Raw genomic sequence first — 17,804 nt, forward strand, 5'->3', positions numbered from 1 at the left:
TCTTTCCTTACTGATTATTGTAGGAGGTAATGAATGTGAATAAACGGAAAGTGTTAGATGAAAGATTTCAGCAGTATAGAACATTTCATGTAAAAATACTCTTTTTTTTTTTTTTTTTTTTTTTTTTCTCCCCTGTGGATATATATTTTAAGGTATTTCATGGTTTATCTTTTAACATTTTGGTTGAAAATAATGAACAGAGCAACCAGCCGAGCCCCTGGCCCGGTTTAGCACTGCTGAGTACATTTATCCTTCACCCATTAGATATTGTTATGTCCTGAGCTGAAGGCAAAGTGAAGATCCCAAGTAAGAGTTTATCTCATTGGAGTATAGGTTGAGTTTACAAAACAATGTTTGCTCTTAACAATTATTGCTATAAAATGAATGAATAATGTTGAGTGCTGCTAACATTTAGACCATTTTTAAACAACTAATTTGGGCAGCATTTTTGTAAAGTAGTGGTCACTTACATGAATGACATTACACTTACATGAGTCACTGAATTACCAATCATTTTCTGACACACTCTGTTACTGAGATTTTAACTGTATCTAGTCTGCTCTTAAATTTAATTATTTTTAATTACGTGAGATTTTAATTACTTTGAAGCTGTTTTTCCAAACGTATTGTAAGGTTTAACTGTCCAGGTTCATAGCGCCTAAGATCTGCAAATGTTTATTTAAAACATGTTTCATTGATTTGTGATTTATCTTACTTAAAATACTTTGAATCACTTCTGCTTCACATTAAGCAATCACGGAGTTTTCATGCAGAGCGTACAAATGCTGTGTACACTTCCTTGAAAATGCATTACAGTATTTTCGTGTTGTAATTCTTGGGTTTCTCAGTGTATGACTTACTTTTTGGTTTTGCATTAATGTATTAAGTTGGCAAAATCCCTTTTTGTTCCAGTGCTTGACTGGTGAGGAAATCTTTTCTTTGCATGGGATACCAAACAACAACTACGTATCAAATTCAAGCTTCTCTACAGTATGTCCTGCTGTTTTGCAACAGCTAGTTTTTCACCCATGTGATCATCGGGAAAACTTGGTGGATACGTCTAAACCACATTCTTTACAAGGTTAGTTAATATTAATTGCATTAATATGACGACTGGAGTGGGGTTTCTTTAGGGGAATAGTGAGCATTTATCTATACATTACAGGAGTGTCTTGTTTAGGAGGATATAGTTGTAAAGTGGGAACATAAAATTAAAATGCTCTTTCAGGTCAGCGGACTATCTAAACAAATATCCTATCTCTTAACAGTAATATGTTAAAAATGTTTTAGAGAAAGGTGAAAGAACCGAGTAGGTAGTTATGGAATAATTTGTTCATTAAAGGAAGAATCTTTCTGACCTGTTTTGTTTGGATAATGGTTTGTGCCTTGAAGCATAAGGACTCTCACTAACAGCTGGTTAATAGGAGAGAAGATGGGAGTACAGAAAGGAAGTTTGTGCAGGCGATTTGCAGTGGGAAATCAGACTTGGTGGGATGTACACGTATCAAGGCAACTCAAGGTAAAATTATTAGGGGTCTGCATTCAAATGGAATTATTTGCAGGTGGGACTCACGACACCAAGAGAGCCAGTGACTGGTTTACTGAGGAAAAATGTTCATATTCTTTCCAAACTCTGACTCCTGCTTTCATGTCATCATCTGTGCTGCCTCCTCCATATGGAACATCATCACATGGCTGAGCGGCCTTAATATTCCTTCCTCCTATTTTTGTCCTTATTCTTTCTCTATTTATTGTGCACAGAACTGTACAGTGCAGTAAAAAAATGTAGGACAGGGGAGATTCAGCTGGTTAATAAAGTCAGCTGTTGCACTGTTAAGGATCAAATATGTAATGGCCTATTTATTTTCTCAGTATTCCAACTAAATTTATTGTTCCAAGGGACTAGCCAAATTAAAGTTAAAATTTAGGATGTTGGATGAGCAGGTCCCTAATGACAGTATTTATGATGAGGGATAGAGCACTGTCTTTCATAACTTGAAATATTAGTATTAATAACATTAATATGTGATGATGTTTTCTAAGAATGATAGATCATTCCTAAAACTTAGTTGTGTCAGTGAATCATTAGAATTATATTTGATTAATCACTGGAACCATGGCATCAATTTACCACGGTTGTTCTAGATTGCTTATACCATATGAGGGCACATATTGTTAAGAAGTCCGTAATAACTGCACTGGAGGGTAGGATATGTCTTTCTCTTTTTTTTTAGGGGGGGCTGTTTAAGTAGGTTGTATGTGGAAAGCTTGACCTTTAGTTAACCTTCTAAGCTACTTAGACCATCCCTCTTTTTTTTCTTTTATCCTGCTAGCTCAGAAGCATGTCCAGTAGCCAGATAAGCAAGGCAGCCTTCTTTCTGCCCCTCCCTTGGCTGCAGTGCAAGAAATCTGCAAGGCCCATGGTTAGGGTTTTTTAAAACCACAAGGATATAAGGCTGTGATACACAGTGGTACTTATTTTTAAGGGAGATTAACAGAAAGACCCAGTGCCAAAAGCAGATGTTGATTTATGCACACCCCCACCCCATCACAAAACGAGAGACCAGCTGATTTCAGTTACTGCCCATGAAGCAAAATCCTCAATGCATGTTTCCAGCTGTGCATATGTGAATTTTCTGCCCAGGGACTCCCACACACTTAACAATATTCTGTCTTCCAAAATAAAACAGACAAGATATTCAGAAGAAATTAGTACAATAAGCTTTACGGGACAGCTACTTGCCAATTAAAAAATAGTGTTGCCGAAGCAGAGTACAAGTTAAAAGGCAGCATATAGCATGTCCTTTTACCTCGGGGTTTGTATATCTCATATCTAACCTAGCTGACCTTAGAGGCACAGTTGTGTCCTTCCCTTTCTTGCTTCCCTGAAAGGTAATAGGGAGGTGTGCAGAGCTGCATGAAATAGCTGGAAATGCCCAGTAGCACTTATTCTGTCCAAGGCAAACAGGTTCTTTGCTCTCTGCTTGGCTTCTTCAGAAAGGTATTCATACCCTTATTTCCTCTTCATCCCAGGACAGGGCTCAGGAAGAGCCTGAGCCTGCCTCAGGAAGGCCCGTAGCAGTTGTCCCCACTTCTTACAAGGAACAATGCTGTGCAATTGTGTTCTAAGGAGGGCATCTTACTTGCACTCCTGCCATTTTATTTTTTGGATTTCCTGTGGCTTTGGATATTTTGGCTGTCTCTTTGTTGGGGCCGCAGTTCTAGAGACAGAAGGAATAATGGTCATTGGCAAAAGCTGACCGTGCCACCAGTCTCGAGGGAAGAGAGTGTGCGTACTGAACAGAATGCTGTGCTCTGATATGTGAAGTCAGGCTAGCCAACTTTCAGAGGTGCATGTACTCATGAAAGCTTAGTGTGGATGGAGTCCTAGCGAGAACAATTTTAAGACAGCTGTGCATACGTGATATTGTGAAATACAGTCCATAATGCAGTAACTTTGGCAACATTGGTTGTCTTGGAATTTTATAACTTTTTTTATTTTTTTTCCCCAATTACTGGTATTTTTCTTGAAGTAGTAGTTCCTTTAATTGTGTAATTTTGGGGTAATCTTTTTTCTTTCCAGTTATACGTCAGGTCCTTCTGAACTCAAAGAAAAGCTTGCCACAAGGCCCAGGAGCACCTTCCAGGAGAATGTATAGGAAAGATCTTAGATTTATTTTATTCCTTTAAAAATTTCATTAGTTTAAAGTAGTCCCCATACTACTGAGGCTCACTGCAGGATCTGTTAAATGCCTTGGGTGGATAATACTCAATTTATTCTTTCATTGTCTGAGGTTATTTGCTCACTTGTTTTAATCATAGAGTAGAATAGTCTAGGTTGGAGGGGACCTTTAAGATCGAGTTCAACTGTCAACCTAACACTGCCAAAACCACCACTAAACCATGTCCCTAAACACCTTGTCTACCCATCTTTTAAATACCTCCAGGGATGGTGATTCCACTACTTTTCTGGGCTGCCTGTTCCAGTGTTTAATAACCCTTTCTGTGAAGAATTTTTTCCTAATATCCAGTCTAAACGTCCCCTGGCATAACTAAGTTTCTATCTTGGAGTTCCTTAGGAGTAAATGGCAACTGGATCTAACCCTGCGACTAGTGAGAATTTTTTTCTTATGTCTGTGCTATAGCTAATTTGACGGTTGGCTTAAGCCTTAAATTTTTACTCTTCACTGAATGTAGAGAGACCTGATTTATCCTAGCAGCAGATAGTCTTTCCCGGGTCTTATACTAGCACAGTTTCCATTTTTAATACGGTAGTACCAGGCAGTGTTTCCTTTCTGCAGGTATGCATCTTAAGTATCTATGCATTTTAAGATTTTTATATGTGTGAAGTGTAATTTCAACCAGGTAATCACTTTTTTTTCCCCAATTCCATGCCAATTTAGCTGTTAGAAAAATCACAAAAAGCCTGAAGTGGGGTTATACTAAAATATTTTATATTTCTGCTTGTTTATCCACAGTTTGGGGATTTGGGTTCCTGGCTGTGACTATCATTAACTTTGCATCACTTCTGGGATTGATTTTAACTCCCCTCTTAAAGAAGTCATATTTCCCCAAGGTTTTAACTTACTTTGTGGGCTTGGCCATTGGCACTCTCTTTTCTAATGCGATTTTCCAGCTCATTCCGGAGGTAAGCAAGGAGAATCATTATTTGGTTTGTGTACAAGTTTCTAAAGTGTATTAATTTTAGAAGCATGCTGCAGTGGGGTTCTGTGTGTGGGCTGCAATCTTCAAAGGCTTGCGGGAGGGCTTCAGTGACATTAGCTACCATCTCTTTCTGGCTGAGTGAGCAGAGCCATCAAGATCCATGTCTAATGGTGCCATGGCAAAGACCAAGGGCTGTTCTGCCTCTAGACAGGAGGGGAAATGCATTGGCTAAAATTCTATTGAACTTTAATGCACTACAGTTTAGACCCTCCTCATGTTGGAATTTACTACTACATTCTGCATGTAAAGTTCTACTGAATTAAATGCTGTTAACATTTAATCCAAGTTAAAAAAAAAAATCTAAAACGATTTGGATCTTTGGTAATTTCAGCCTCCTGGAAACTCATGGTGGGTAGAGAGACAGTCTGTATTTTAGAGAACTGTCTGTGTGTGTGGGATGTTCGTTTGTTTGTTCTCTGGAAATGTGCTAAGATTACAGACTAATTTGCATTGTTTTTTTTCTTCACTGTTAGGCATTTGGGTTTGACCCCAAAGTAGTTAACTATATTGAGAAAGCAGTTGCTGTGTTTGGTGGATTCTATATTCTCTTCTTTGTGGAAAGGATTCTTAAAGTGATATTGAAGATCTATAACCAGGTAATGAAAAGGTATCACTAACTGAATGAACCTTGCCTTAAAGTACCTGTTATATTTTATGAGATACTTGATAGTTTAATAAAGTGTGGGTTTTTTTTCCATTTTATCTGAGGAATTCAGCCTTACCACGTGTTCTGATATATCTGTTTAAAATTCATATGGATAGGGGAAACAATCTCATTTTTTTGAGGGAGTTTCAAGCAGAGTTGGGAATAGAATCTAGATGTGAGTGGGGTCTGCTGTTGCTGGCGTATGCTCTAGTTGCTTTCAACAGCCAAGTCGTTGCTGTGCTAGCTAAACACTTCAGAAAAAAAAGTGGAAATACGCGAGAGCTGGAGAGAATGGAGTCTGCCACTGGAGCTCTCCTTTGGGCAGGAGAAAACAATGTGACATATATGCCTTTTAAATCACCTGTAAAGGGTACCTGTGCTTTCTGTGTCTGAATCTCACATTCGGTAACTTTAGCTCTGTGTTTCCCCACGCTCTGGTACACAGATCTGCTTTGGTGACACTGCAGTTACCCATATTGCACAGGGCTCTGCTTTCTACCCATATGTCAGAGTACTTATTTTCTGCATACTCACATGAGTGAGGCTGAATTTGTTTCAGAGAAGGGCCTTGCAAACTTCTTGGTCCTCTCTGCTAATGCTTCTCTTACCTCTCTTAAGGTTCCCCCTCCCAAACTATTGCTTATATTGGAAATTATGAAGATCAACTGTCCTTCATTTGTAATAACTGCACCAAAAAAAAAAAATAGAAAAAAATGATTTTGTTCCCCTTTATTTTTGGGAACAGTTGACAAAGACTAATAAGCTCTGTTTGACAAGCAGCCATGAATAACTAGCAAATGTTGATCACTTACCGTCAGGCATTTGGCTTGGGATGTACTGTATAAAGGTACAAAAATTGAAAATGCCCGCATGTATTCTGACCTGCTAAAAGTAAGAGATAAGTTAGGAACTTAGATACATTTGCAGTTCATTTAAACATTTACCTGTTTACTGCTGCCCGTTTAAACATTTACTTGGTGCTGAAAGCAAGGCAGGATGAATATGATGCCCACACCTCTGTTTTCTTATGTTTGTTATCTTGCTTTTGTTTTAATTAGCTACCTAATTATTTATTTGTCTCCTAGGGTGGCCATAATGACTCCGGAAATGGTGAACAGAATCATTCTCAGGATAAGACTAACCCACCCAAACCACTATCATCCAGCAATGGGGGGGCGTGTTATGCAAATTCAGCCATCATAGAAAGCAATGGAAACCTTGGTTTTGACGGCATCAGTGTGGTCTCAGCACAGGTATGAAAACTGTGTCTATTTATTTAATCCCTGCCAATTATATAAGCATATCTGAGAGGAGAGCTATTATGAATTTTTATTACTTTTGTCAAGTTTTTGTAAACTTACAGCTTATAACTTGCTTGAGCCCTACGAAAAAGATACGGGGTTTTGAGGCAAAGCTTACGAAAGCTGAATGATGCATTCCATTTGTAGCCAACAAAAAGAGCGGATTGATACCATTGTTGGGATGGGTAAGACAAAGATACATATTTAATCAGACAACTAGGTTAATTTTGATTTTGTTGTTGTTGTTATTGCTTTGTTTAAAGAGTGTGATCCATATTGTGTTCCTGAGTATGTAAATCCTTAAGTGTGAGAACCTGGTTCCTCTGAATCGATGACTAATGAGAAAAACTGATACAGTGACTTCTGTGTGGTATCTTCTGAGGGCTGCTTGTGCTAGGTCCAGTATATTTGGATACTGTGGGAATTATGGAGGTAATATGTTAAAGCAGAGGCCATTCCTCCTGGTTTAAGTATTATTCTCTTTCAAATTTGTTCTCTATATTTCTCTGTGTTTGTTTTCATACTACAAATACAACTTCCTTCTGTTTGAGAAGAAAATTGAAGCAGGAAGAGAAAGTTGGTGTGCTTCTTTACTCTTTTGCCTGTACAGGGAGGAGCAGGACTGTCCCTTCTTGGAAAAAAAAGAAAAAAACAAAACAACAAACCCAACACATAGAAACAATTCTCTGATGGCTAAGGCAGATTTTTTCATAGTAGAGGTTTCTGGTTTACCACCCAGTTCTTTAGCCAGTAAGTTGTGGGGAGCAGTGAGGAGAAGGAGAGGAAGAAAGAAACAGGACCTAACAGCTGGGAGAGAATCTGAAAGTTCTGCTGTGACCCTGCAGGCTTATGGGGTATTTGATGCATTTGATGCACACAGTTTAAAGTAGCAAAATTGTACTTGTCCTTACTGTAGAAGTGTCATGAAATATGGTGAATACTGGGCGTTTTAAAAACTAGGAGAAACATGCTTAATAATTAAAATTGCAGGGGCACCGAGAGGAAATTAGTATTATGAGTGTCCCTAGATCTGTAAAACAAACAAAAGAGCCCTCCACTCTTTGCAGAGACAGTCATCTCCAGTGGCACTGCCCTGTTTCCCAGAAGGTTTGTCTGGACTTACTCCGTTATTATGTTTTGGCTAGCCATCTGCTTATGCATAATGTAAACATAATAAAATCCTGTTATAGATTATAATAATAAAGTGTAACTATATAGCATTTCTATCTAGCAACTAGTTTAGTTGCAATGCTCATGATCGTAAAGTATTGTAGGTGACCCCAAGATCCTTTGTGGAACACTCATACATCTCTTTTTACATGCCATCTTGACTTTAAGGACTTAAAATTTCACAAAGGTTCTTATCCTCTACTTATTGTTCCTATCAAAATTCATGCTTTCCATTCTTTCTTCCTCTCCATTGCTTCAAAGTCAGGAAGACAATATGTAGTATTAAAGCCTTCTGAAAGTAACAGGGTAAAATTTACTCTAGAGCCAAGGCTGGCTGCAAGGAAATCCCAGTGGCAGATAGCCCTCTGCTGATATTGGAGATAGCAACAAAAAAGCCACCATTACTCTTTTCTTCCTCCAGGCAGGTTCAAAGGGGCCAGGTAGCCTTCAGAGTCATTAGGGGACAGGGGAGGGCCAATGTGGCAGAGGGGTTTGGGAGCCGCTAGAGTAGTGCGGTGAGGTTAGGTATGCATTCAACTTTACAGGCATTTGGTATTTATGCGGGAACCATTTGGTTCTTACATACCTAATAGAATTTTAATGTGTCCTTGTAATCTAAAGCTTATTAGAGAGGGCAAACACAGTGTAGCCAGAAATCATCACATAGGCTTTAAGGAGGGAGTTTGAAGTCTGATTGTGGAAAGTGTGGTACCTATTTTCAGCTGTGGGGTCCAGCCACCTTCTCCCTGTTAATCCTGGAACAGACTGACTGCCAGAGTAAATCTAAATGTTTAATTAGTCACATACTTTCAGATTTTACTTGCAACAGTAGTTGCAACCTTTGAATCCTCAGAAACCTCTTTTGTACTGACCCAAAATTTGTATCTACTGTGTATTAAAATTATATGGCTTGACAACAATGACTTTGAAGAAAAGTTGCTTCGGAGTCAAATTGCTGAAATGTCTGTATCCTCGAGTGCCCAATGCAGGGGTTGTAAAACAAAACTTTATGACTGTCTTTATGCCCAGGAGGCAGTGTCAGGATTCCTTCTTGGTCCTGTGGGCACTTCCAGAGGACACAAAAGGTCTCGTTCATTTCTGAGGGAGTCAGAGTTGCATTAGATAATAGTGCAATAGTAATCTTATGAGATATCCGATATCGAAGGATAAAGTAAGAGAGTGTCTGTATAATATCTTAAGTTTGGGAACAAAGTAGAGGCCATTACTTTTAAAGAAAAAATTGTCTCCAGAAGAGCAAAAATAACAAGGATGTCTTTGGTTTACCATAAACTGTGGAGATACAAATAATACAGAATCGCACTAATAGTTAATAAAAGTCAGACCTGATAGTCCAGCTGGGTATTACAGAGCTCCTTAGCTGGCATCTCTTCTGTGACATCTGCTAAACTACCATGACAAAGTGGGAATGGTCCAGCAGACACAGACGTTGTTTGGTTTTGCCTTGGTATCCTATATATTTGTAGGGTAAATTTGTCAGTTGTCTGTCATATCTTAAACATTAAGAATATGTATTAGTCATTCATCTACTTCTGTAAGACACACAATCTAGTAAAGTTGCGAATGTAAACCCAGACAAGCAATGTCATTGTACTTTATATAATTTACAAAAGAAGTCAAGACGTTATCTAAAATAGATTACAGGCAAGAACTATACTTCAGACCTACACAGTAAACAGCAGATAGCCTCTCAGAAATCAATTCTTAGTTTTTAAACTATGATTGTTTCTGCATTTTGAAAGATTGAATCAAGATAGAAATTTTTAGAAGTAAATCAATACTGTTCTTCTAAATTAATTACAATTAATTAAAAAAAGGTCCATAGATAAAACAACCCAAACCTCAGCAAATTTCTAGTCAGTTCCATTCTTGATGAGTTCAACAGCTAATTCTTAATAGCATCTTCTTGCTCAATGTTAGTTTTTTTCATACGTGCATAGAAAGTTCAGCGGGTAGATTAGTAAATTATTTATTTTTAAAAAAATCCCCCCTTCAGATCAGACTTTTATGTTTGTCATACATATGCAATGCTTTGGATTGTCATTGGAATTCTCAAGTGTGCTACTGGTACCAGAAAATAAGTCCTTTACTTTGTACTGTGGCTAAGCTGGTTACGCACCTACAGCCCTTAGAAAACTGTAGGCCTGCACATGGTTCCTACATAAAAACCAGATATGATTTGGTGGGAACAAATATAAATAACTATGTTTGAGTGACATTTTTGCACATTTGTATTATTTGCTCACTGTTTTCATTGCCACCTCTCATTCTCATGTATAATAGAAGTTGCTAATATACCTTTTCAAAATACAGTCCCTTGAGATTAATGTTATTGCTTTATCAGAAAATACTTGCTGTTGTTGTTGGGTGGTTGGTGGTTTTTTTTTGTGTGTGTGTGGTTTCCAAAAGAAAAATGTTCTTTTTTTGGCAGAAAAATGCATGAATTATTCAAAATGGAAATCTGTGCATTGTCTCAAACTCTATTTCCTCAGTGAAGCTAGAAGCATGCCCAAGAAAGAAGATATGCTTTTGGCAGAAATCAGGATAACCTAAAAAACAATGCCTCCATCAATTCTTAGGCAGCTTGGAGGATGGTCACCAGGGAACAAAAAAAACCATAGGGGAACAGAACTTCAGCTCAGGGAGCTGGGTGTATAGGTGTAAGATACTAAAATTGTGTTTGGATTTTCTCATTCTCATGTTTCTTTCTACTTCCAGTTAGCCAATGTATGTATTTTATGTGGCTTGCCTTGTAATATTTCTTTCTTCAAGTGAAGTTCAAGTTGCCTTTGTGGATTAAGAGTCTATTACTCATAAGTGATCCTATCCCAAACAGAATTAGTACAGGTACAAATTAATCATCCCAAAAATATGATTGGCATTGCTTGTATGTTAGATGAAAAGTTGAGAGGAAAATGTCCAAAAAGTGAAGGCAAGCATGTACTACAAGCCTAAAACTTATGTATTTGAGTCGGCAGGGAATATCCCAATTTTTGGACACCATTGCTCATGTTCAGATCATAAAAGTATAATTTCAGGACTTCCTATGCATTGAATAGGAGCTGTAAGTGTGCTTTATGGCAGTTGTGGCGCTATTTAACCAAGGGTCTATTAGCTACAAGTTCCAAGTAGTGCAATAGGCATCCAAGTCAGAAATCCCTGAGCTGAACTTTTGTCCTGTCCCAAGGCAGGTCCTACATACAGTGATGTAGGAAGTCAGATAAGAATCTGGTGAACAAATCCTGAGACAGACCTTACTGCTCTGTCATTAAATATTTTGTAAGAATGTATTAATCATTATATTTCTCTAAAGTTCAAAATTTAGTTGCCTGGTAGCGTTTGCTTTTGTTGTGGCAAAACTAAAACAGTGTGCAATGTTCTTTTTAACAACTAAGGAAAGTTTCTTAGAGTAATCTGTGACCTTTTCATAAAGAGGAAGAGGTCTTCTACACGCTTCTCCTACAAGAGAAGGAGACCTGTATAAATATGTCTATGGGCACACAGATGTATTTATTACTGAGTATGCATTCCAGTAAGTAAGCACTACTAAGTAAGCCTTATATGCAAATCCTTTTTTTAGGGGGGAAATACTATAGTGCTTGCAAATATTATGTAACTACAGTATATGTGTGTACAGAAATTTATCAGATTGGTTCATCAAGAACTTTTTAGGGGAACGTTATTTGTGCTCCCAGCTAAAATGGCAGCACACGTTTATCTACTTCACGTTTTTCATTATTGCATGGCACTGCATGTATAAATTACTTCCTCTTCTGGGAGGAGTTACTCAGATCTCTGGTGTGTGTGTGCATTGCAGTTTTGTATTAGCCTGTTGTTTTCATGCTCCGAGCCTTCAACTCACACAGTCAGAATTACCCACTGCTGTTTTTATTAAACATGCACTTTGTAGAAACAGATTTGAATAGCTGGACTTGACCGTCCTCTCCCAAATTATAAATAAAGTTTATGGAGTATCTGGATGTGTGTCTATATTCACATGTACCTGGCTGTTACTGTGGCTGCTGCTACCACTGCCTTTTACATTTGCTGCTGCTACCTGTGCCTTTTGCTTCTCGGACCAAGCATTTTAGTCTCCACATGCAGTAGTGCTTTATTTTATACTCGTCTTTCATTTAAATAAAGAAGCGTGATTCATTGGCTTCTTTATTCTGTATTTTATGTAATGGCTTTATCACGTTATTTTCTTCCAGGAGGAAGCCATCGAAAACAGATTATGCAAGTGTCTTAACGGGCGTCCGCTGTCAAAGATTGGGACCATTGCTTGGATGGTAACGCTGAGTGATGCCGTACATAATTTCATAGATGGCTTGGCTATTGGTGCTTCTTTCACTTTGTCTCTATTACAAGGACTTAGTACCTCCATAGCCATCTTGTGTGAAGAGTTTCCTCATGAACTGGGTAAGGATCTTCATTCAACATGTTTGCTGTGGAAATCATTGTTGTAGGAGGTTGTGCTGGCCAAAAATTGGCATAGATTGAAAGAAAGTGTATATGAATTAATGGAAAAAATATTCATCAAAAACTTCCTAAGCACCAAAATACACATCTAGCACAGGAAGTTCCCAAGTGCAGATGGGTGGAAGCTGGGAATGTGTATTAGAGAGGTATTAATTGCCCTGTTCATATATGCTGCATACACTGTTATATTAATTTTTTTTTTTAATCGTTATAGGTAGTTCTGTGTTCCTACATTCTTAGCTCAAATGTGCAACACCTACTTGCTTTAGAATATTTCAGTTACCTTAGTATTGAAGGGAAATGCTCACTGTTTACTTGAATGAAGAAGAACAGCAGTGGGTTATAATTTGTATACAAATCATGTCTTTTCTTCAGACTTCCTTTGAAATCAGAAAATAATCACAATATAATTTTCTGAAGCTGGTTTTCTTTTTTTTTCCCTTTCTTTTCCATTTAGGGGATTTTGTCATCTTGCTAAATGCAGGAATGAGTACTCGGCAGGCTCTCTTTTTCAACTTTGTGTCTGCGTGTTCCTGTTACATTGGGATGGCTTTTGGTATATTAGTAGGCAACAACTTTGCTCCTAACATCATCTTTGCCATAGCTGGTGGAATGTTCCTGTACATCTCTCTGGCAGATATGGTGAGATATAATCTCATTTTCGGTTATTTATTTTTCTGCAAGAAAACAAAGATTGCTTTAAGTCTCTCTGATAGAATTTAGTATTTTGTCCCTCTCCTGCCAGTGTTATCTACCTATTATTATAATTAGATGTTAAGTCATCAGTTATACCCTTAATGGAGGTGCACAAAGAGTTATGCTTATTCATGGAACATGAAAGCCTTTCACTTCACATATAGGGCTGATCAAATTATAGTTGAAAAGGACTTTGAGAGACACAAGCTTTTCATGAATTTGGGCTGGTTTCATCAAAGAGTAAAAAGTGTATAAATATTTGTTTCATAATTCTAAAGTGGCAAAGTATTTCACCTTATGACATTTGACACTGTCTCCCATAACGTGCTCATAGGTAAGCTTAGGAAGTATGGGTTAGATGGGTCAATAGTGAGGTGAATTGAGAAGTGGCTGAATGGCAGAGCTCAGAAGGTTGTGATCAGTGGCACAGAGTCCAGTTGGAGGCTTTTAACTAGTGGTGTTCCCCAGGGGTCAGTACTGGGTCCGGTCTTGTTTAACATATTCATCACGGTCTTGTTTAACACATTCATCAACAACCTGGATTAGGGGACAGAGTATACACTCAGCAAGTTTGCTGATGACCCAAAACTGGGAGGAGTGGCTGACACACCGGAAGGCTGTGTGAGACCTGGACCGGCTAGAGTTTGGGTGGAGAGGAACCTAATGAAGTTCAGCAAGGGCAAGTGTAGGGTCCCGCACTTAGTGAGGAATAGCCCCATGCATTGGTACAGGTTAGGGGTTGACCTGCTGGAAAGCAGCTCTGCAGAGAGGGACCTGGGAATCCTGGTGGACAACAGATTGACCATGAGCCAACAATGTGCTCTTGTGGTCAAGAGGGCCAATGGTATCCTGGGGCACATTAAAAAAAGCGTGGCCGGCAGGTCAAGGGAGGTCATCCTCCCCCTCTACTCTGCCCTGGTGAGGCCACATATGGAGTACCATGTCCGGTTCGGGACTCCCCAGGTCAAGAAGGACAGGGAACTACTGGAGAGAGTCCAGCAGAGGGCTTTGAAGACCATCAAGGGAAAGGAGCACATCTCTTATGAGGAAAGGCTGAGAAACCTGGGTCTGTTTAGTCTGGAGAAGAGAAGACTGAGAGAGGATTTCATCAATGGTTATAAATATCTAAAGGGCTGGTGGCAAGAGGATGGGGCCAGACTCTTTTCAGTGGTGCCCAGTGCCAGGACAGGGGGCAATGGGCACAAACTGGAACACTGGAAACTGCATCTCAACATGAGGAAAAACTTTCCTTTGAGGGTGGCAGAGCACTGGCACAGGCTGCCCAGAGAGGTGGTGGAGTCTCCGTCTCTGGAGATACTCAAAACCTGCCTGGATACATTCCTGTCCAACCTGCTCTAGGTGAACCTGCTTTGGCAGGGGAGTTGGACTAGATGATCTCTGAAGGTCCCTTCCAACCCCTACATTTCTGTGATTATTTTTCAAAGATTCATTTGTCTCTTTATTTAAACCATATTTTAAGAGAAAAGGAAAAAAATAAACATGAAAAAATGAAAATAAATATTTAGATTTGAGTTGAATGAAAGGTGTTGTGTAACCACAGTGGTAATTTTGGGATTGTTTAGGTGAAAAACCTGACTTAAATTCTGTTCTTGTTTTAATTTAAACAGTGCCAGTCCCAATTTCTTGGTTCTGACTGATAAAATTGCTGAATTCTATTGAAAACAGTCTGGCTATCATTTATTTTTAAAAGTGTGCTAGAAGATATAAGCCATAGAAATTATGCTAAGATCCAGATCAGATTTAGACATTGGGAAATCTGGATTCACAGACAGTCAGCAATATTCCATAAGTTACTCTTATGACGATGTTTTATCTCAAAATTAAAAGATCTTTCAAGAATTTTAAGTTTTATTATGTTTAGTTCAGTGTTGCAAGAACAGATGTATCTGCAAAGATGGTTACAGCTGCTACATGAGAATCCATTTGAGTGTAGAACTGGAAGAGTAAGGCCTGAATTTGAAAAGATTTGAGACCCTAGTTTGGTTATATATTTGTTTAAGAACTGTCATGTATAGTGACTACTTCAAAAAATACTATTATAGTTTAGGTAATAACATAGGATTTAAGAGGTAATGATGTTAGAGTTAAGTGAACAATGTAAATAGTATATTTTACAAGTTCACTTGTACTTTTCATTCAGTTTCACTCTTACATAATGAATAGTAGTGTACTCAACTATGATGTGTAAAACTCATGGCATTAATTTAGAGTGGCTCAAATTTGTTATTAAATCCATCAATGTAGGTAACATTCTTTTCTTTGTATCTGTTGTTCTGTTCTCTCTGTTTCTCTCTCTGCCTCTCCCTCCTCTCTGCCCCCTCAATCTCTCTCTCTTTTTATAGGTTTTTGGATTGTGTCAGTTACCTATCTGAATTTTTCTTCCCCCTGAAAAGTCTGAAACAGGGCATTCAAGTGCTCTGTACAGAATCTGACTTTCCACTTTCTGTTACGATTTTCACACACTTCTGGTTTGCTTGTCCAGAAGCAGGTAGGATTAACTAGCATGTCATTTCTTCTTTCTTTTCTTTTCGCTGTTCTTTTTTTCTACAGTATTGGCATAGTCCAGCCTTTGCCAGTAAGGTCGTTGTGTGGTGAGGCTGTGGGCATGTGAGAATGTGAACACTGAGGTGTGTGCACAAATGAGCCTTGCTGTATGGCACGAAGCTGATCTGGTTTGTTGTCTTTGCCTCTTATGCAAGAGGATTACAGAGCTCTGGAATGTTTTCTGGGAAGGTTTGGCCACTTCCCACTAACCTTTGTCTGTCCTTCAAGAATTGCATTACCTTCAATGGTTGTTTTTGCCTTGTGAGATCAAAGAAAGATACAGCTTCTGCCTCACCCAGCCTGAAGGTTTCCAAACTAACACTGAAATTGAGAGTCTTCGTTGCATTCTGGATATACTATTCTGAGCACAACTGGAGAAGAGTTTAAAGCTTGTTTGAGTATGTTTGTCAAAATCAACTGCAGCTGACTTTATCTGCAGCAAACACGTATTCTGAATCACCCCATGCGGGGGACTTTATCACCACTGCCCATCTGCCATCACCTCCATTGGCTCTCAGAGGAAGTGTCTTTGTTTCTGCAGTTCACAGTAGATCAGTCATCCTTTGCTATTGTGTTGCCATTAAGATGCGAGTTACAGAATGAAGAATCTCTTCCTTGCACTGTAATGTAGTATTGCATGTGTTACCACCAGTTTCACAACATTCTTCTTCATTCCTTGCTTTACCACTACCTCATCAGCCCACCAGACCTTCTATTTGTAACAGGTTTCTTATTTCTGAGGGTTTTTTTTTTTTGTTTTCAGCTTCATTTCATTTGCTTATAGATAAAGCAGGAGAATCCTAATCTTTGATCTCCTGAACAAGGATTTCTCTGTCTATACTAGTGAAGGAAGAAACACAACATTTAGCAATATAAGGGCAGCTGCTCCTAGCAACATATGGACCAACAATTGGACGCTAGGGAACTGCTGGAATCAAAAAGAGGAAATTTGCATGACAGACAACCAGGTGAAATCACAGTAGACATGAACAAAACACCAGTTCATTTTGCCATCCTTGGTGAAGCGGGCAACTAGGGTGACCTATTCCTGTGATTTCCTTCAGCCTCTGTTAGTTCTAACATTCAGTCCAAAGTAGCAATATGGTTCAGCTCTTAATGCCTTAAGTTATGCACACTACCACAAGATGGCAATACTTACCTAAAAATATCCCTTTTTTCAGTTCCCAGAGATGAATGATATGCTGCGAGAGAAAGTGACTGGAAGAAAGATGGATCTCACATTCTTCCTTATTCAGAATGCTGGTTTACTAACAGGGTTTACTGCTATACTGATGATTACCTTGTATGCAGGAAATATTCAGCTGTGATAATGCAAATGAAAATGGAAGCAGTACTGAAGACATCAAGTAAATTACAAATGGAAGACACTTGAAATCCATAAAGGGACATTGATTTAGTCTACTTAGTTTTGAAACAGTGACAAGTCTTGTCCTGTCCCCCTTGGTCCAAATACAGGAAATTCTTCTTTAGGACTTGCAGTCAATCCAAAGAGCAGGAGCTGTTAACTAATGTACTGTGCCTAAGAACTGATTCTACTATTTTTTATTTCTACTTAAAATTATCAGACATATCTGAACTGTCATAAAGGATGTTACTTGGCCAGTAGAGTTATGCGATACATGCAACTCAAGACCGAACGAAAGCTGAGGTCTTCAAGGAAAGTGCTTATTTAAAAGAAAATAATGAAGTCTCATGTCATTTTTTAACTATGATGAAGGCAAGCAGTTTCAAAGCAGGTTAATTTTCATGACTTTTGTTGCAGGATTTGTCTGTGTAACATCCCCTTCCTCCACCAAAAAAAAAAAAAAAATCAAACTATTTCAGAGTAGGTACTAATGAAGCTAAGATTTTTAATTACTAATTAACACTGGAAGGAAAGATACCAATTACTGCTTTTGATCTTTTCTCTTTGTAAGTGCACTAGGGAATTGTTGATTTATTTTTTTTGAGAACCACTTTTTTAAATTAGAGGGGACCTGAGTTAAATTTATGGCAATTTATTAACTCCATAATATTTTAGAAATATTGAGTATTTTTAAAATGTTCAAGCATTTTGTATTTTATTAAAATAATAATGTTTTATATTTAAGTTCCACAAATATCCCTTTTAAAAATCAGTCTTCTGGTTAAAATTTTGAAAGATTTATTGTTCGTTTTAGTGGAATTTAGAAAAAAAAATGCAA

The 17,804-nt window shown here is 38.3% G+C and overlaps 1 protein-coding gene across 1 annotated transcript in view; it reads left to right on the top strand.

Annotated features, from left to right (window-relative positions):
- The window catches only part of SLC39A8 (solute carrier family 39 (zinc transporter), member 8), a 62,237-nt gene extending 45,309 nt beyond the window's left edge, over positions 1 to 16,928 (top strand). The window contains exons 3-9 of the mRNA XM_009885530.1: positions 913 to 1,081; positions 4,479 to 4,648; positions 5,199 to 5,321; positions 6,457 to 6,624; positions 12,072 to 12,279; positions 12,797 to 12,981; positions 16,782 to 16,928. Coding sequence (XP_009883832.1) covers positions 913 to 1,081; positions 4,479 to 4,648; positions 5,199 to 5,321; positions 6,457 to 6,624; positions 12,072 to 12,279; positions 12,797 to 12,981; positions 16,782 to 16,928 — 1,170 coding nt within the window. The remainder of the gene's footprint in view (positions 1 to 912; positions 1,082 to 4,478; positions 4,649 to 5,198; positions 5,322 to 6,456; positions 6,625 to 12,071; positions 12,280 to 12,796; positions 12,982 to 16,781) is intronic.
- The last annotated feature ends 876 nt before the right edge of the window (positions 16,929 to 17,804 follow it).

Source organism: Charadrius vociferus, unplaced genomic scaffold (assembly GCF_000708025.1).
Source record: "Charadrius vociferus isolate BGI_N301 unplaced genomic scaffold, ASM70802v2 scaffold55, whole genome shotgun sequence".
Lineage (NCBI taxonomy): Eukaryota > Metazoa > Chordata > Aves > Charadriiformes > Charadriidae > Charadrius > Charadrius vociferus.